At 33.4% G+C, this 21,334-nt stretch overlaps 1 protein-coding gene across 1 annotated transcript in view; it reads left to right on the top strand.

The window, feature by feature from the left end:
- TLL1 (tolloid like 1) overlaps window positions 1-21,334 on the top strand; it is a 172,072-nt gene that overhangs the window by 143,042 nt on the left and 7,696 nt on the right. Inside the window, exons 17-19 of the mRNA XM_081075802.1 lie at window positions 7,697-7,822; window positions 10,459-10,586; window positions 19,992-20,205. Of these exons, the coding sequence (XP_080931928.1) occupies window positions 7,697-7,822; window positions 10,459-10,586; window positions 19,992-20,205 (468 nt within the window). The remainder of the gene's footprint in view (window positions 1-7,696; window positions 7,823-10,458; window positions 10,587-19,991; window positions 20,206-21,334) is intronic.

The following is a 21,334-nucleotide window of genomic DNA, read 5'->3' on the forward strand; positions in this document are numbered from 1 at the left end:
AATTGTAATAAACCTTAGTGCAGCAATCTATTCTGCCTTTCAGACTGGCAAGCAATTTAAAGCAGCTGAATTCCAATTATGTTTTAATATTAGGTAATTTGGATTGAGTTAATTCAAAGTCCATTTATTCCAGTCCCCATGTGTTTAAAATTAATGAGATTTACAATGCCCAGAGTTTGTTTGGGGTTTCAGTGTAATTGAAGTTAATGGTTCACAAGCTCCATTGAGGTCCAAGTCATACACAAAAGTCCATTTGAAATACAATGGATCTGGGCTCACTTGTTCTCATTCCCTCCTTCCCCCAGACTTAATTGCCTTTTAAAAATTCTTCTCAGGCATTCATTTAAGATTTATGTTATTCAAAGTAGAATTTTAATATCCTATTTCACTGAAAGGAAGACTTCCTTAGACTTCACTATTTTATAAAGATCAGGTATTTACAAATTTCAGGTTTCCAATGGTTAAAGATAAGGCTTCTTAGAGGCACCTAAGTATTTATTTTAAAAATTTAAACTATAAAGTAAATACATTTTATCATAATATTAATGACATTCAGTATTCTTTTATCTTTAAATTAGTTATATATTTTATTTGGTAATAGTTTTTCTACAGGAACATGCTACATATATTGGTGACAAAGTAGGATTACATTTGAAGTTACCCAGAATATTTAAAATTCACTGTCTGCTATTTTTGGTCAGGCAAATGTTTCCAAATCATAAAGACAGATTATTTGTTTGTGTCTTTAGGAGAATACTGTTGAAATATAAGGCATGCTACTTTAATTATTATAGATATGGAGGCATGTACATAAGATGCTGTTTAGAACAGCACCTGTGTTCTCCATGAGAATACAGTCTTTATTCCTGTCTCTATGTAGCTGTATAATTGTAAAATAATCTGAGTTCCTTGGTAATGCTTAAGCACAAAATGGTTAATTTGCTATAATTCACATTTACAGATGCAGATCATTTTAGGAAGTTGTGTCTGTGTTTAGTATTTATCAATTTAGCAATTATGAATCAACTAGGTGACAATACTTCATTTTTATAGAGACTAGCCTAAATTGTGTGATGGCATGTAAGTAGTTAAGTACACTGAACAACAATGAAGTTCAAGGGGAAATTAAACTCCAAACATTCATATTACAGTTGCCATTTTGAAAACTTACCATGCAGGCACATATTATCTTTTTAATAATCACAACAAGGCTGTAACATTCTCATTGTCATATTCATTTGACAGATGAAGCAGCTGAGGAGTTAGTACACTGCTCAGTGTCACAAAGCATTTAAACCCCCATTTGTCTTGGTTGGTCTTAACCATAAACTGATCATGCCCTTTGCAAATAGCATTAATTACATGCTACACTCAATATATTTGTAACCTGAAAAACAGCAGATACAGTTTTCACTTCTTTATTATAGTATTTGTAAAGTTTAAGGTAATTATCATTAAATATAAACTTTCAGTGTTTTCTTTTCGATGCATTAAAAAGTCTTGGCAGTTGTTCAGATTCATGTTTAAAACACTGTGGTTCAAGATTAGTATTAAATCTGTTTCATATTTAACTTCCTGAGGAAGACATTTGCTCAGGGAAAGGGAAGATAGAAACATATTTGTAATAAAGAGCTGGTTGTGGTACTATCAAGAAAGGGCATCAAATAAGGACTGAAGTTACTTAACGTTCTAATTATGATCATCTCACAAAATCACAATTTACAAAAGATTACCCATTTTCATAGATAGGTTCTACCCCTACTGAAAATATTTTAGAGTTCTAATAATGCTTGAAGTGTATTAATATGTAATCATGTATTAATTTAATGATAAATGTAATTTAATGATTACAAGGTGTATAAAGTTGTATATGATGAAATATTAATGGAAATCTAGATATAAATCTATCTGTGCATTGTGCATACAGCTAAGCATGTAGGTGGGAGCAAACCTGAAAGCTGCTTTATAAAAATACCAGGAATGCTTGTGTTAAGGTGGAGAGTTGGTGTATTATAGTGTTTCTCAATTTCTCTGTTTTCATCTAATTTCAATATAAAAATAACTTTAGGAAAAAAACAAATATCATATTGCCACCTATCTGTTACACCAAATATTCTAGATTTGCAAACATTACCTAATACGTTTTGACATTTGAGAGTGAAGAAAATTTTCAGTTCATCTGTTTATTAATAAATAGTAGTACAAGTTAATAATAATATGTTTTAATTGAGTTAAATTTTATAATTTTAACTATTATAGTTAACTTATCTTATTATAGAAAATTGAATAATTGTTACTCTATCATAGCCTTTAATCAAGAGCTATTTTATTTTATTTTTTTTTTTTGTTTTTTTTTTTTTTTATTAATTAATTTATTTATTAGTTTCAGGTGTACAAAACAAGGTAATACTTAGACGTTCATCATTTATATCCCTCATACTGTGAACCCCCCTCCCCCCATCCACTATCCCTCCGACCTCACACTGAACCATCACATTATATATATAAAATTATAGTTGGCATTCATTAATGTTTAGCTTCTGATGTACAATGCCATGATCAGGTATCCACAGTATCCCTGAGGTGGTCTCCCAAATAGGACGCATGTCCATCGGATACCCAACAAAATCTTTACAACATTATAGAATACCTTCCCCAAATTAATTTTCAAAAAAACCCTGAGGCCATCTTGTGGTTACCAGCTGCTTCCAAATCCCTTCACCTTTCCCCTTATCCCCAACCCCCTCCCACACACCCATTTAACCACTCTCGGTTTTTTCTCTGCGCCCCCAAAACTGTCTCTGATTAGTTCAAGAGCTATTTTAAGAAGACTTAATCTTACATGGTTCTGATTGTAACCAGTGTTCTAAAAATTTCAGAAGTGGTTATGAATTTATGAAAACATAATGAGGAATATAACATGTTCAACTATTTATTCACATTATTTTTCTGAGAACAATTATCAAGGAATTCAATAAAAAGAAGAAACAATATTTGATAATAGGTGATTCTATACTATATGGAGAGAACAGCTATTTAGAAGTAAATTCTAGTTTTCTTGCCACGAAGTGATGATCAAGGGGGAAAAAAAAGACAAGGAAATATATTTAGATTTTTTATATACCATGTAGAGTGAAATAAAATATTTATAGATTATTTCTGAAATACAATTATTTCACAAATAATCATATAGAGATTTTAGTTGTTTTGCATATAGTCTTCAAACGTAAATAAGCACTTTATAGACCTAAGAAATGAAACTGGCAGAATGACTCTAAGAACATATTAGCAGAATAATCAATATTGATTTCTGTCACTTCCATGTTCATAAGAGTAAGAAAATGTCACATACAAATTCTGATTTAATATCTTAAATTAGTCATGAAAAATGCTATAGCTTGAAAGTTTTGAAGTTATTGTAGTATACAGCAGACAATCTACAAGTGCCTCTAAAAATCCAAAGTGTCATATACTATGTATACTGATTCTAAGGTATATTTAAAAAGCAATTTAATGAAGTGATAGCAAAGCATATAAGGATATTGGAACTACTAAAGTTATTTGGACATGATTTAGAATTGTATGTCTATTCAATTTTTAGCTAATTCAGAGTATGGTGGCATAGGTATTTTATAGATGATATCTAGTCCAACAATATGTAACTGTTATTTTCTTGGACTGAGTGAGGTTTGCTTTTAAATTAACAATGATTACTTACTTTATACGATAGCAAAACAAAACTCAATTTTATATGATGTTATATGAATATTTAACTCAAGTGTACAAATTTGCACAGTTAACCTGTGTTCTACTCAGAATAGAGTTATTTTTCTTTATATGTTATATGGTTTAAACTTAAAAGAAATGTTTGTAAGACTTTATGTAGGTAAAAACTGCCACCTTTTGGAAATTGATGTGTTTTAAAATTTTCAATTGTCACATTCATTATTTAGAAATTATATAACAAATGACTTCAGGCAATGAGAGTTGAGCATAGATATTCTGCCTCCCTGTATTAGTGCAGACTCAATTGTGACTTCTGTATATCTGATCATATATGCTTCTGTTCTGGTACATGGACCCTCTTTTTCCTACAGACAGGGAAGCTTTCTGCAAAGAGAATATTTTTATTTCTAAATCTTGCAAGAACTCAATACAGGTTGCCACTTCAGTTCCATCTAATATGTATTATTCATAGACTGATGGCCTCTGATATTCTCAGAGACACTGTGTGGCCTCTGATGGGAAAATGCCACCTCCTTTTGTCCCTAATAATGGACCTTTCCATCATCTAACATGAAGGAATGGAAAGCAGATCTGTCTAATCCAATGAAGGAGGCTAATTTCCATCTGCAGAAAATAAATGTTTTTATTTCTACTGAACAAAACATTTATTTCTCTCACTAATAAAAACTATTCAAAAACATGTGTGCCTACAGTATAAAAATGCTAGAAAATTGCAAATGAATTATTGATAGAATTCTCAATTATCAAATTTGTTATGCAGACACTCTGAGAAATATTTAAAACTCTGCATCTTCCCCCCTTCTCTCCTTTGGATTTTCATTGTTCAAAATATTTGTAGTTTGTGTCCTAATAGAAGAAAGAGAAAGTGAAAGATAATCATGTTTGCTAATAGCTTTTATCCCCTGGTTTGATGACCTTTCATACATAAGAAGTCTAGATTATATTTGTGGAATTTGTCTTTTATGATGTTATTTCTCATCAAGATAGATAATCTGAAATTGCATTCTAATATTCATTAGAATAGTTTATTTACTTCTATTTAATCATCTGTTATTTAAAATGACCACCCTGTGTTCACTACTCCTTAGACAACTTAAAGTATTAAGTTAAATTGCTTTGTCAGCAAGATGTAAAACATCTGGATAATTTTGAGTATTCCAATGTTTACTGAAATTTTCTTTTTTTAAATGACTATTTGATTCATGGAGGCACAGTTTTATATGCTACTTTGCTGGGCATGATAACTTCCCTCTGGGGTTTTTAGTTACTATTTTGATTAGTCCAGTTTTGAATTTTAGCTAAACTTTAGATTAACCTATACATATATTCTAGTAGTGTATTTGATAACTGTTAATTTTCACGTGACATGGATTATGTTAGCATTAGATGTGGGGGTGAAGGCAGGAAGCACCAATCAACTGGGAAACTGAAAAATAATAGATACTTAGACAATAATGATTATATAAAATCTTTTTTTTTAATCTTCTTTTTCTTCTACTTCCTCTCCGCTCTCCTTTTCCTCCTCTAAACATTATTTTAAAATTATTTTTCCAGCACAACAGAAATATGAGTAATTGGCTACAAAAAACTACCACTCAACTATTAGTTTCACTTTCAACTTTGTTTCTCTTTAGTTAACATCACCACAGGTCAGATTATGATCTATCAAATATAAAGAAAACAATTATTCTTAGTAATATAACCTAGTGGCTTGATATTTCCAATAAAACAAAATTTAAATGTTAGAAATAGTTTATGTATTTGAATTGTTTTCATTATGGAATGACAATGGATTTAAAAACTCAGCAATAATAACTTGTGTTTATGTTTGTATTTTAATATTTTTATATCTTTCATGTATGGAAATGCAAACAGATCCAGATACTAGGATGATTCAGCAGCCCCTGCTATCATAGGTTTGACACAGCAACTGTTGACCGTCAATAGCAAATGTGGGCAAATTTTCTCTAAACTACTTTGCTAACAGTTGTTAAATTTTCAACCAACTCTCCAAAGTCTGTTTGACCTGTAGTACAACTAAAATTCACTCTGTCAGGTTTTAAGTACAGCAAACAATCATTATACAAACATTTTCATGGAAAAAAAAAAATGTGTCTATTTCAGAGTGAGTTATACTGGCACCAGAAAATTTTGAATTGGCTCTTTCCATGTATTCCATTTAACAAAGATGAAATGTATTTCTACATCCACTCATGAAAGAGTATTTTTTCTGAAGCATCTTAAGAGCCTCTGGAAAGATGCATTAAAATAATAAATTTAAATCATTTACTGCTTGATTGTCTGAATTAGAAAATGTAGGCCACTGCCACCATGGTGGTAGATGGTATGGTTTATCATCTTATCTGCATAGGTCATCCACTCTGCATAGGTCATTAATAACTCATAAACTATAATTTTCACTAGTGATACAAATAAGGAAACAGGGCTTCCAAATTATTATAAATTTCTCTAAAATTAATTGTACAAGGCTAATTATTGGCTTCTAATTTCTTAAATATTTTGGTGTTTGATGCTAGAGAATTTTCTTTATTCTACATATTTTGTGTGTTTTTTTTCAGTCTCCACAGTAAGTATAGAAATGTAATGGAACTGTTAAAGATAGGTAGGGAACATATAAATCACATATATATTGATTCTGATATGTTCTTTAGGACTTTGAGCGTGCCTGTATGTATTTGGAATATTCTGATGTTGCCAGTGCATGAATATATTCCAGAAGCATGTGTGTACTATGCCACGTAACCGGTCTCCAAAAGGGGAAAAATAGATGTATCCTTAAAAATTACTATCAGATTCTTTGAAAAAAATGTCTTTCCTAAATCTAGCTCCATAGAGTGGATAGTGATTTGATAAAAAAGTGAATATAGCATCTGCTATTTGTGTGCCTCCGTGAGCTCACAAATTCCCAGTGGAAAAATCAGTTGACATTATGACTTATGAATTCGGTCTAACCTCTGATAGGACTGTCTTGTGTCCTTTGGTTCTCTGCTGTCAGAGTGATGAAAAGCTGAGTGATATGTCATCATATATGTGTCATGAGCAATCTGCCAGTTTTGATTTTAATAGACAAGCCAGCCGTGGAATGAAAGCTGAGTGACATAATATGATGGCTGATGCCTCTTTCTGGATTGATAGCCTGCTAATCTAGTTTGGCTCTGGTTCCTGTTAGTGACTTTGTTGGCTATTTCTTAAAGCTCATATTTCCTATGCTAACCTTTGCTCCTAGTGCATTAAAAGCCCTTTTAGGGAATTACTTATTAATAAACTGGTCTGCTGGAGTAGATTTGTTTAGAATATATAAAATTAACTTTCTTCTTTGGAATAGTCTAACGATGCTTTTTTTTCTGTCTTAGGATATCATGAAATGTCCAAATTCTTTAATGCTTAGCATAACTGCAATATTAATGGGGGAAAATCAGCTATAGTAGTTATACTAACTGAGTTTTGAAAAGTGATTACACACAGATCTTGGAAACTTGCATAGCTTCTGTCTAAATGCCATGGTTAATATATTGAAGGATTTCCCTCTACATTAATGTCTTTTTTTTGCATTTATTCAAACTGTTCACAATTTTAATTTTTTTTAATTGGCAATACATGTTTAAGAATAGTTGGCAAAAGATTTGTTCTTCTTTTCTACTCAAAATTTCTACTCCAGAAGTGAAAGGGTCATCCAGTTCTCATCCTAGCACAAATGGTCTTAGAAACTCAATATTTGGCACAAGGCACCAAGCTAAATAAGGACTGGGTGAAACAAGGACACTATCAATGTTTTGTTTGTTTTGTTTTGTTTTATTTTATGTTAGGAACAAGGAATGCTGTGAGGTACTTTACCCTTTACAAGTGTTAACCACAACTAAATGACTCTCCTTTGATATGTTTTGTTTTTAAAGCTACTTACTAAACTATGGGGTTATCTCTTTGCTAGACAAGGATGAATGCTCTAAGGATAATGGCGGATGTCAACACGAATGTGTGAACACAATGGGAAGTTACATGTGTCAGTGCCGCAATGGATTTGTGCTGCATGAAAATAAACACGACTGCAAGGAAGGTATGGAAGGAGTGTTCTTTTACTGATAACATCTAGAATTTCAAGCAGTTTGGGTAAAGCACTACCTCTGGGTAGAGTTACTCATATCAATGAGTGATGTCATGGTTGATGGTTCAAATTTCAAAAAAAACAATATGTGCAGTGTTCAAAGATCCAAGGCACACTACTGGAAACTTCACATTACCTAAAGTTTCTGCACTTCACACATGGGCAGCATTAGGATAATTTTGTACAACAGGCCCTGCTATGATGCCATCTGGCAGCCAGAAAAGCACCACATTATCCCCAGGACTTTATAGAACAGACCTTATAATAGTCTTCATGTTTAAATTTTTGCTAAATGTTTTGCATGTGGCTTAATTTCCCTCCCCAAAATATTTCATCTGTGTGCTACATGAGTGATGCCATTTTAAATACCAAGAGTGTCAAACTCAAATGCCTGCCAGAGGAAAGACATTTGGAAATGGTAGATAAAGACTGTGCCATTTAAAGGTTTAAGTCTTGGTCTTGGGGGGGGGGGAATCATACTTGTAGCACAACAGTAGCCCACCAGTGTTTGGCCCCCAGACCTTATAATATTCCAAGATTTTATAAAAACAATGATCTTAATCTCCTTAGCCCATATGAGCTAGATGGGAACAAGAAGTAGTAATTTGTAAATAGTAAATAGTAAATACTTATTTCTTCCTTTGAGGGTCTGCTCCTGAATTTAATACTTAACTTGGATTTATGCCTATTTTGAAAGAATTACTAAGGCAAATTTTATAACTTGAGTCATTAGCACATGTAGATTGGTAAGTAGCAGAGTAATACCACAGAAAGCAACCCTTTGTATGCACTTTCAAATAGTACAGAGTATTCTGAATTGACCCTTTTTCCATTTAGTTCCATTCAAATATGGTCACGGGACAGGGTTTTTTCTGTTTTCATTGAACTATTGACATTGCCCAGAATCATATGCAAGCAGGATTTTTGTCTCTTTTTACTTTCATATATGAGCATAGACCCACTCTGATACTTGTAACTTGGTATTCTGTGAAATCAACAAGCTGGGGAATAGGCTCAGTTATTTTGCAGATTTGGAAGGTAATTCAGAGAAAAAGAGACAGCTTTTGCAGAGTTTGTGTGTAACTCATGGCTCCCAGGTAGCATGTTGATATCCTAAGTCTCCATTTATTACAGTAAATATTTTCAAGAAAGGATTTTATAGGAAACTTCCTTTTAGATAGAACTATATCCAGGTACCCCCAATCAAATTCATTTTTATTGCCGGTAAAGGGGATGGATTTCCTTTTTACCTCTTCTGCTGTATGGGCACCTTTCACAATTCAGCAGCGAGCCTCTTGGCTTTGTCTCATAAACTCTTTGCCAGATTTTGGAGACTCCACATTTCATATGGAAAGGCAAGGAAAGGGATCGTGGGATTTAGAAAACCCTTGTCAAGACAGGATCCAGACTTTAAGGCTATTGTCTTGTTACATGATCCTATATTGTTAAAAAGGAGCTTTTTGTATTCCTCTGTTACAAATACAAACCTCCCTATGGACACCTAGCAAGTTTAAGATAAAGGTTTAGTAGTAAGGAATGTGACAACAGCACATTACTGTCAGCGTCTTACCCTTATTGTGCAGCTCTGCAGTATAACAGGTGTTTTGTCCATTTAGTAAAGAATTTCCCCAAAGAGGGTTCTTGCAAAATTTCAGAGAATGTATGGTGTTTTAGAATGGGATACACAATACATAACAAATAATTCACAGTCTAAAGTAGGATATGTAGGGTGTTGCTTCATAAATTATATAGAATGGACACAGCCTGAGGATATTCAATATTTTTGCAGTTTGATATTAACATGTGGAACGGTCCTCTTTAAGATGAAGTTATTTTAATCGTAAAAAATAGCTAAAAGAAATTTCACATCAACTGAATGAAATAGTCTTTGAAATTAGTTCAGAAGCTATCACCATGGCTCGTAGCTGTCCCATTATTTTTCCCCTTAGTGCTTCATTTCACTTTGATGAGATTAGTGTTTTATTTTAGCAGCTAAAATTTTAGTTTAGGTATTGAAGTGTATATTTTAACTAAGGGAGAGAGAAAATGTAAATAATTCATAAAGTAGCTCAATGGCATTAATTAGCTGTAAATGATGTTTCTGTTAATATAAAAAATGAATTGAAATGGCATTGATTTTTGTGTGGCATTGCACTAAATATTTTGCACATATCAAGTGTTGATATCGTTGATTGTCAATGTATTAGGTCGGTGCAAAAGTCATTGCGGTTTAAAAAGTTAAAAATAATTGCAAAAAAACGCAATGACTTTTGCACCAACCTAATATGTTGCTCCGTTAAAATCTGAGCTTACTGATCCAGCAGTTTAAAATAGTTTATTTTCTTTTAGGCATTTGTCTAATTCGTTGTAAACTCTTAATTTCATGTGAGCAAGAAAACAAGCATTGCTTGATTATGCTCAGCAACATGTGTGCCAAAGCTGGTGGATATGGTAACAGAGACTAGAGTAATGATTTGTTGTATTCAAGAAAATTTTTCAGCAGGATAGTGGCTAAATAGCCTGCTTTCTTGCTGGCCCAATTCTGGGCTAGAATTCCACACTGATTGATATTATCATTATTGGTACAGCTGAGTGTGAACAGAAGATCCACAGTCCAAGTGGCTTCATCACCAGTCCCAACTGGCCAGACAAGTACCCAAGCAGGAAGGAATGCACATGGGAAATCAGTGCCACTCCTGGCCATCGAGTCAAATTAGTAAGTGAGCGCATCTTTCTTTTATTAAGCTTACTGCCTATGTCTTTCATGCCTAGCACATGGAAGTGAAATGATTGTTTATCTAATTGAATTCAATTAGTAGTCAGATGGAAAAGATTTTCTGTCCTATGTTTTCCCACTAACACTGAACAAATCCCTGATTTTCTAGATCAAGGTGTAGTAATGGTAGCCATGTAATTTTCATAGAGTGTTCTTATCCTGGCTCCTTTACAAGGCATTACCAAAGTTACTGCAAAGCAGTAGGCTCTACTTCCTAATGTGTTATTGGAAATGATATCTCCAAATGGAGAAAATAAATGAAGGAACAACAACAACAATAAAAATCAGAAATTCAGTAAGACAGCAATAAAATAAGTATTCACTAAAATAGAGCATAGTCAATTCTACTGACTGTGTCATTTTATATGCCTCACATACAGAGCATATGCATTTTTTATAATAAAACTAGTTTTGTGGTTTGTGGAATATTATTTCTGCATACTACATTTGCCCTCTTTTGATGGATATTGATCTCCTTAGACTTCTTCCAAATTCAAGTATGAATGTAATGTTTGTCCTCCCTCATGTATTCTTTGAGTCTTGCATCTGGTTATTTGATAGTATATATTAAATTTCAACTTAGGCTACAGAATACATGTGGAGTATAATTTTAAAAAATATAAAATTGTAGTAATATAGATATTTTTAAAATTTCCTGCAATATGCTGTTGTTAAAGCAGGAGGGAATGCCAGCTAGCAAGGCTCAGAACAGCCAGTGGGCACCTACTGAAGGACAAGAGATTGCCTTGGCAATGAGATCACCAGTCCATGGTAGTTTACTGGACCAGTCCAGCCATAAAGTTAATTTTAAAATTCTGCTTGAACCCTTTCTTGTGATGATTTTTTTTTAAGAATAAAGAGGCTTTATTTCTGTGTAGCATTATAATACATTTAGAGACACTCACTGAGACGTTCATATTATATTATGGAGTTCCTTCCAATCATCATATTTGTAAAATAATAGTAAATGACTTTCCAAACAGAGCTTTCAATTCACTTCAGCCACTCTTTGGAAGGATGATAGATGCTAAGATTACATCACTATAGGAACTTGGTTTCCAGTCCTGTCCAAGGTCCTGATTGAGAGGATCACTCTTAGAAGCTTATGGGCTGAGATACAGAGGCTATATTCTATTTAGAAGTGCAACTAGCAAAGGGAGTTGGGAAAATTGATTTTTCTGGAGATATTTTTGTGTGTGTGTATATAGATCCAAATTTTGTCGTGTACCAAAGTCCTTCTCTCTGAAGAATTTCCTTTTATATTTTGTGTAGAGTATGTCTGTGTAAACTATTTAAAGATATTTGCGTTGGGTATAGAATTCTAGAATGACAGTTTTATTTTCCTGTCTGCACTTTAAACACTTGATTCCATGTGGTTTTCATGGTTCCTGATAAGTCTGTTGTAAATCTTAACTTTGTTCCTGTGAAGTAATGACTTTTTTTCTTATTGCTGCCTTCAACATTTTCTTTTTATAAGTAGTTTGAATATACTGTGTCTCGGTGTGTGTGTGTGTGTGTGTGTGTGTGTGTGTGTGTTAGTAAATTATTTTTCTCAGAATTATCTGACTTTCTTGCATCCATATTGATTGTGGTGTCTGTCGTGAATTTTTGAAAATTCTCGACTATTATTTCTTCACAAAATACTCCTGCACTTCTGTTTTCTCTTCTCCTTCTGGGATTCAAAATACACATATGCTGGATCCTTTCATATTATCCCATAACTCTTGGGTGCTCTGCTATTTTATTTTTTTCTTTGTAACTCTTTAAGTTTGAGTAATTTCTATTGACTTATGTTGAAGTTCAGTGATTGTTTCTTTGGCTGCCTTGAATCTACCAATGAGCTTGTCAAAGGCATTCTTTATCTCATAATATGTTGTCTATTTCGAGAAATTCCATTTGACTCATTATTATAGTTCACATGTGTATTAGCCTGCTCAGATTGACATGAAAAAATACCATACACTGAGTGGTTAAAAGAACAAAAATTATGTCCTCACAGTTCTGGAGGCTAGAAGTCCAAAATCAAGATGCTGGCAGGGTTAGTGTCTGGTGAGGCCTTTTCTCCAGGCTTGTAGATGACTTTTCATTGCTCTGTCTTCACATGGCCTTTCCTCTGTGTGTGCATGGAGAGAGAACACTTGTTGTTTGTTGATTTATTGATGATAGCCATTTTGACTGGGGTGAGGTGGTATCTCATTGTGGTTTTTATTTGCATTTCTCTAATAATTAGTGAGGTTGAGCATTTTTTTCATGTGTCTATTTGCCATCTGTATGTCCTCTTTAGAAAAATGGCTCTTCGTGTCCTCTGCCCATTTTTTAATTGGGCTGTTTGTTTTTTTAGAGTTGAGTTGAGTAGTTTTTTAATAAATTTTGGATATTAACCCCTTATAAGATATATCATTGGCAAATATATTCTCCCATTCAATAGGAACCCTTTTTGTGTTATTGATGGTTTCCTTTGCTATGAAAAAAACTTTTAATTTGATGTAATCCCACATGTTTATTTTTTCTCTTATTTCCCTTGCCCAAGGGGATATACCAGTAAAAATCTTACTCTGGGTAATGTCTGTAAACTTTCTTCCTATATTTTCTTCTAGAAGTTTTATGGTTTCAGATCTTACATTTAAGTCTTTAATCTATTTTGAATTTATTCTTGTATATGGTGTAAGGAGGTGGTTCAGCTTCATTTTTTTGCATGTGTCTGTCAAGGTTTCCCAGCACCATTTATTGAATAGTGTCTTTACCCCACTGTAAATTCTTGCTTCCATTGTTGTAGATAAATGACCATATCGGCATGGTTTATTTCTGGGCTCTCTATTCTGTTCCATTGATCTCTGTGTCTGTTTTTATGCCAGTACCCTGCTGTTTTGATTACTTTAGTCTTGTAGTATAATTTGATGTCAGGTATCGTGATGCCTCTCACTTTGTTCTTATTTCTCAAGATTGCCGAGGCTTTCCAGGGTCTTTTATGGTTCCATATAAATTTTAGGATTATATGTGAAAAACGTCCTTGGTAGTTTGATAGGAATTGCATTGAATCTGTATATTGCCTTAGACAGTATGGACATTTTAACGATATAATTCTTCCTATCCATGAACATGGTATGTGTTTCCATCTATTTGTATCTTCTTTAATTTCTCTCTTCAGTGTCATCATTTTCTGAGTACAGATCTTTTACTTCTTTGGTTAAATTTATGCCCAGGTATTTTATAGTCTTTGAAGCAATTGTAAACGGAATTGTTTTCTTAATTTCACCTTCTGCTATTTTATTATCGGTATATACAAATGGAACTGATTTCTGAATATTAATTTGCATCCTGCTACTTTACTAAATTCATTTATCAGTTCTAATAATTTTTAATGGAGTCTTTAGGGTTCTCTCTATATAGTGTCATGTCATCTGCATATAATGACAATTTTACTTCCTCCTTACCCATTTGGATGACTTTTATTTCTTATCTGATTGCAGTGGCTGGAACTTCCAGCACTATGTTGAATAGAAGTGGAGAAATTGGGCAACCTTGCCTTGTTCCTGATCTTAAGGAGAAAGCTTTTAGCTTTTCCTCGATGCGTATGATGTTAGCTGTGGGTTTATCGTATATGGCCTTTATTATATTAAGATATGGCCCCACTATTCCCACTTTCTTAAGAATTTTTATCATAAATAGCTGCTGGATTTTGTCAAATGCTTTTTATGCATCTATTGATATCATATGATTTTTATTTTTCACTTTGTTAATGTGGTGTATCACATTAATTGATTTGCAGATGTTGAACTACACTTGTATACCAGGAATTAATCCCACTTGATTATGGTGTATGATCTTTTTAATGTATTGCTGAATTCTGTTCTCTAATATTTTGTTGAGGATTTTTGCATCTATGTTCATTAGGGATATAATATTTTCTTTTAAGGGCCAGATATTACATATGATAGACTTTGTGGACTATGTCATGTGTCACAACAAAAGAAAGGGCACAATTTAATTCTGCCCTTTTAGTGTGAAAGCAGCCATAGACAACACACAAATGAATGGGCATGGTTGTATTCCAATAAAAGTTTAATTACAAAAACAGGCTGCAGGCCAGATTTGCCCTGTGGGATTTAGTTCGCTGATACAAGCTAACGTCAGGTGCAAAGAGTTTGAAATCATGGAGTCATAAGTGTTTGTGCTCATTTTTCTGAAAAATCACAGAGAGTGAACACATTTGACCTTACTTTATATGGAAGACAGAATAATTTTTCCCCCACCAAATATGTCCATGTCCTCATCTCAGAACCTATACATATGTTACCTGACATGGCATAAGGAACTGTGATTAAATTAGGATCTTGAAATTGAGAGATTATGCTGTAATATCTGGGCTTGATGTAATCACAAAGGATTTTTCAAAAGGGAGGCAGGAGGTCAGAGAGGAGAGAAGATGCTATATTCTTGGTTTTGCTGACAGAGTAAGTGGACATGAGCCAAGGAATGAGGGCAGCCTTTAGAAGTTGGAAAAAATGCAAGGAAACAGATTCTCACGTAGGACCTCTAGAAGTAACATGGTGCTACCCACACATTTGAGACTACTGACTTGCACTATTGAGCTCTAGGACAAAAAAAAAAAAGTATGTTGTTTAAGCCACTAAGTTTGTGGTCCTTTCTTGTGGAAACAATAGGAAACTAATACATTTGCCTTGTTTTCAGTGTGTGTGTGTGTGTGTGTGTGTGTGTGTGTGTGTGTGTAATCATGAGATGCTGATCGCATAATAGCTATAAAATAAAAGGATCCTTGGTTGGAAGATACTTCAAAAAACTCTTCTTACTGTCGGATGAAGTTCTGAATTAATAAGGACAAAATCTATTATTTCTGGCTTCATCCTGTCTTGGTTCTGAGAGACTCAACTGATCACTAAATATTGGGTACTTCTTTTCATTATTTTGAATTACTCTTCATTCAAAAGAAAACAAAAACAAACAAACAGAAACAAATTTCCAGGCAAAGAAGCATATAGCAATAAGCTAATGTATTATGGGATTTTTTTTTGACATATAAGTTTGTTAAGTTATATATGTAGTTGCAATTTACAGCTTCATATATGGGCTATTTAGAAAACAAAAACACCCACAAGTATTATATAATTCTCTACCATAAATCCAAAAAAAGTGTATTTGATCGCAGTTATAGAAGACTCATGGAAAAGAAAACGCCTTTCAAAACTGAAAGCTGGGATTTGTATTCCACTGTGGCCTCTAATTCATCCATTACCTTGTGGGAAACCAATTGATAGTTCTTACCAAAGATAGGAAAATGAAAAACGTGATTGGAGTAGGGAGCTCTGACTCTTATTTCACAGCTGCTCAGATTGCAACAGTCTCTCTTTAATTCTCTTAGTTTAAATGCTCACCCTGGCTAAATTTATTTTCCACATTAAACACTATCATTTTATTATCTTGTCCTTTGTGAATATCTGTAGTGACTCTGAATGGCCTTATCCTTTAGCCAGTGCCTGTATTTTCAATGAAAGCATCTCCACAAATGTTCTTATGAGGGGGCTGCACATGCAAGCCTGGCTGCTGGCCAGCTACATAGGTTAGGCTTGCCTGGGTGTTCCAGAAACACAGTTATTCTTTCCACAGCCTAAAATAAGAGTTTAATTTTATTTCTTTCGAATGGGACTCCTTAATCCCTTCGTTTGTCTTGTGGGAAATGCATTTGAATTTCTGACTAGAGCTCACAGTTATTCACTCTCTTGGTATTTCTATTATAAAACCTAAATTGGTAACCTTAAAATCATAGAAATAGAATCATAGAATGAGTAAGATAATAAGGGTTTGAGTATCAAAATGTCCGTAGAATCTTAATGTCAATGCTTAATAAAAAATATTTAATAGTCCTCAAAAAGAGGGCAGTGTTTCAGCAGAAATCAAAGTTCCACACATCAGTTTTGGAGCTGTCCTGTCCTCATCATGAAGTTGAAGGACTTTGGGCGTATCTAAGTGTCTTCTGCAGGGCATTTCTGTGGCATCGGTCCCGGGGAGCTGGAAATGTTCACATTCTGCATTAGTTAGATAGAGCAATTCAAGGCTCAGCGTATGTCATAGAATAAAGTAATAAATTGCATATCTCACTTTTTCTTTGGAAACTCTAAAATACATTTTAAAAGATTTTCCAATTTCCCATGGGCTCCTATAATACCTTTCTATGGCCTATAAATATTTTGTACTGAGGCAAAGTCATTATATATGGAGGTCTCTCTGTGTGGATGTCTCTATGATATTTAGGGCCAGATTTATGAGATCTCAGCATGTGAGTTAGTCACGCTTTGCTTGTGTGTGGCGCAGCCTTTGGGTTAGGCTGACTGCTAAAAAAGGACCACCCAATCTTTGCAGTTTGGCCTAATAAGCTGCTACCAATTCCAAGAGGAAAATTCATTAATTCCTTAATGAATGAAAGTTGTTTGCATCGCTTGGGAGTATGTCAGCTACAAAACCTTTGCTTAGTTTGACTCTTACAGAGTCAGTCTGATTCCATTAGTAATTTGATAAAAAACTGAAGCCAGTTGGCTCCAGACCAGGTGTCAGTATGCCCCCCAGCCCACCAGCTCAATGCCACTTTGTGTAGTGTTGCTCTGTTCTGTAAAACAGATGTTATGATTTACTCCAGATACCCTGCATTTCATTAGGGAATGAAGTAGTCACTTGGTTATCTCATTCACTTAGTTTTCAGTGGGCCAATCAATGGACTGAACATGTGTGGTCTGTAAATTCTGATCCCGTGTTTAACTTTTACTTAAAGGATATGCCTTAGAATGCCATTACCCTCATCATTTTTAAAATTTTCTCTTCCACAATATAGGTTTTTCTGCTCTTTACATTTTTAGATGAATGACCCTGAATCACATTCAAAAGAGGTAATTACTTGACAGACATGTGGTGGTTTCCAGATATTATTTTCCTCTTGAGATAACATTGATCTTAGAATTCAGAAGCTTAATTTCATATTTCATAAAGTACTCTGGTGCAGTTAAGCCAGTTTTCTCTTATTGGTTTTCGCCAGTTACAAACTGATATTAAGACTATAGATGTGTACATAGAGATGAGAGTAGCTGAGTGAGTATCACCTTCCAAAGGGTGGAAAACCAGCAGATTTGGTCTGCCACTTCTGTAGTGTTTCCTATATGGTTGGCCATAAATATGAAATAGGACAGATTTATCTAGACATTCCACCAACCATCCATTCAGGGGCTTCAACATCCTATGTGCTGTGTCTACTCTACTCCACTCTCTGCCACTGATTACAGAGATCACCTACTTTGAATGTTGTATTTCAGGATAATTAAACTCTGTCAAATTCTCCTTGTTCATTATATTTTCCTGCACTGTTCTCTTTTTTGTTTTGTTTTGTTTTTTTATTTTTGTTTGTTTCCAGTGCAATTCTTTGTGCTATAATCTGTTTTTTATACTATCCAGTGTTTTTGGTCAAATGATGTGAATATTCTTTTTTACCCATAATGATTATAACAAATAATGACTCTTTAATACTTATTGGTTATAACATTTTAACTTATACTTTTTATGAATTACAGTGCAGAACAAGAAATGAGAGATGAACCCTCTTTCTTTTCTCCTATTTCTTCTTTAAGTACTTTTCATTCCTTTCTCCTACTCCCTAGTTAACATAAATTGCTTCTTTCATTTCTTTCCTTATTCCTCCAAAGTCAGAAGTGAGTAAACTGTGGTGTGGTATACCGTGTTTCCCCGAAAATAAGACCTAACCAGAAAATAAGCCCTGGCATGATTTTTCAGGAGGACATCCCCTGAACATAAACCCTAATGCGTCTTTTGGAGCAAAACTTAATCTAAGACCCGGTCTTATTTTTGGGTAACATGATAGAATAGATAACTTTTAGATAACTGTGGCCAGCACTAAGGGAGAACTGTTCTTAGTTACATGTTTTTCAAAATTATAAATGTATGTCTTAATTAAACAGAGAATTATGATCACTTCACAAAATTGCATTAAAGGAAACATGTATATAAAAAGTTTATGTGCAAATATTTTATGCTGCCAGGATTGTAGCTAAATTAATGAATTTTCAAGTATTTTTCCTCAGGTTTATTTTCTTTATATATTTTTTAGCTTTGTTGTATAGACTTAATGGACAATGTTCAATATTTATGATTATCTGGAACTGGAAGGAATTGAGGTTTTGATATAATTGTTTAAAATTTTCTGATACATTTAGAAGTTAAATTCAGGGGGAAAAAGTCATTTTGTTATTAAAATCTATCTGAATTCTGGAGTAGATTTAATTGCAACTATACAATTAGTTGTAATAGTGAAACAGTAGTAAATGTATGACGGTTTTTCTGGAGAAGGAAAAAGCCTAATTAGCAATGGCAGATAACCTGGAATTCCTGGAATTATTAATAGTTTGGAAAATGTTATTTTCAGTCCATCTCAATGAAACTTTTCTTTGTGATATTTAACGTGTTAGATATTAAATGAATTTTTATTTTAAGGATTTGCTAAGACCTGCACATAAAAAATATTACACAGGTAAATTAGAATGATTTTTAAGTGGCAAAGCATACTATGCGTAAACTTTGCAGAACTCCAAATACTAAAATAAGTGTACCATTTATCTGAAAAGTAAGTAAATGTAATCTAGTCCTAAATTCATATTACTGTTCTCTAATAATATGGGTTGTAAAATCTAAGTAAAGAAATATATAGTGAAAACTCCCTTTGTTCTAGTTATTCTATCAAGATTTACTGTATTTAATTTTTGTCAAAATATAATAATCACTTTTTGGGGTTTTCTTCTTAGATTAAGCATCCAAAGGTAGGATAATGTTCAATCATTGATAATCATCAAAATCAGAAGGGATCCATTTTTGATAAAATTGTTTAAATTTTTCTGATGCATTTAGAAGTTAAATTCGGAATAAAATGTCATTTTGTTATTAAAATCTGTCTCAATTCTGGAGTATATTTAATTGCAATAGAAAAATTAGTTGTAATACTCAAATAGTAGACTTTCACATGAAGTTATTGCATTTTTTCCTCATGTTTTCTTAGAGCTTTTGCATTCTATTGTTTTCACAGCTCTTTCAATAATGCACTGTATAGATTAAATCATTTATAAGGCCTGAACATATTTTATTGATCTGTATTCCTGCTTCAAAGAAAAGAATCTATTTGGAATGATGTGTGATTTTTTTGTCCCTCCCTCCTTTCTTCCCTTCCTTCCTTCCTTCCCTTCCTTCCCTCCTTCCCACCCTCCCTCCTTACCTCCCTTTCCTCTCTCTCTCTCTCTCTCTTTTTTTTTCTCTCTCTCTCTCTTTTTCCGACAGGCCTTTAGTGAGTTTGAGATAGAGCAGCACCAAGAATGTGCTTATGATCACTTGGAAGTATTTGATGGAGAAACGGAAAAATCACCAATTCTTGGACGACTATGTGGCAACAAGATCCCAGAGCCCCTAGTGGCTACTGGAAATAGAATGTTTGTTCGGTTTGTTTCTGATGCATCTGTTCAGAGAAAAGGATTTCAAGCTACACATTCTACAGGTAAGCAAATTAGAGTCATGCTTCTCTTTTCTAAGGTCCAGGTTTTTGCTCCTGTGTATGCAATGGATCCCATAACAGGATCATACATGAATCTCCAGGCACAGCAGAAAAAATCTCACTAAAGCACTGTGTGAAATATTTGAAAACCACATAGCATCCTACCACATCTTTGTAGTTGATGAACATTTAGCAAGAAACCCAATAGTCTGGTGTGATTTGTATCCAGTGAAGTAAGATCAAATAGAACTATTTCTAAATATTTCTGTCATGTATTTCATATTACTTACAGTTTGATTTATATGTCATATTTAACAGATAAAAATCTATGGCTTGATATTCAAAAATCGTGTTGTTTAACACCCTACCTGGTTAGCTAGCTTTTGCGTGAATGTATTTTTGTAGATTAAATTTGGGATTTATCTCTCTGTTTTACAGAGCCTCATTTTTCCTCTTTTATTTGGCATGAAACACAATTTTCCCTAAACCTAATCCCTAATGTGACTATTACAAATTATAGCTGTTCTGGAAGTTTATGTCTTTTAAGACATAAAATATAATTTAGAAAAAAATACGGAAAAAACTTAGGCAAAAATGTAGAATAACATTTTTTTTCATAATTTGGAACCAATTTAATATAACATATTCCATAAATGTCTAGGAAGTGTCCTTTTTTTCTTTTTTTTTTAAATTTTAAAATAATCAGTTAATTGTAGCTGTTTAGTACAATCGTTTAGCTTATAGTGACACCTAGTGGCATTCGCTATGCATAAACCATTGAGACACTTTCTGGTACAAATCTATTAATATCGTGATATAAAACATAGTGTAGAAATAGTCTACATATTTATCCTTGAAACAATTTTAGGGCGGTAATTTTTGTCATGGTTTCATGCTGGTTGCTTTTGTTTTCTTTGTGTTTCATTTTGTTTTAGAAATCAGAATTGTAATTATTTAATTGTCCAATATTATTTTTCACTTTAGTATGTTTTATTATGAGCAGTAGATTTACATTGAAGTCTGTGAGAATATGGATATTAATTGTCAGGTACTTATAAGACTTATGCTAATAATGATTGGACTTACCAATGATACGAATGAATTATTTATCATGGTTAATGTAAATATTTTG

Source organism: Rhinolophus hipposideros (assembly GCF_964194185.1).
Source record: "Rhinolophus hipposideros genome assembly, chromosome: 16".
NCBI lineage: Eukaryota > Metazoa > Chordata > Mammalia > Chiroptera > Rhinolophidae > Rhinolophus > Rhinolophus hipposideros.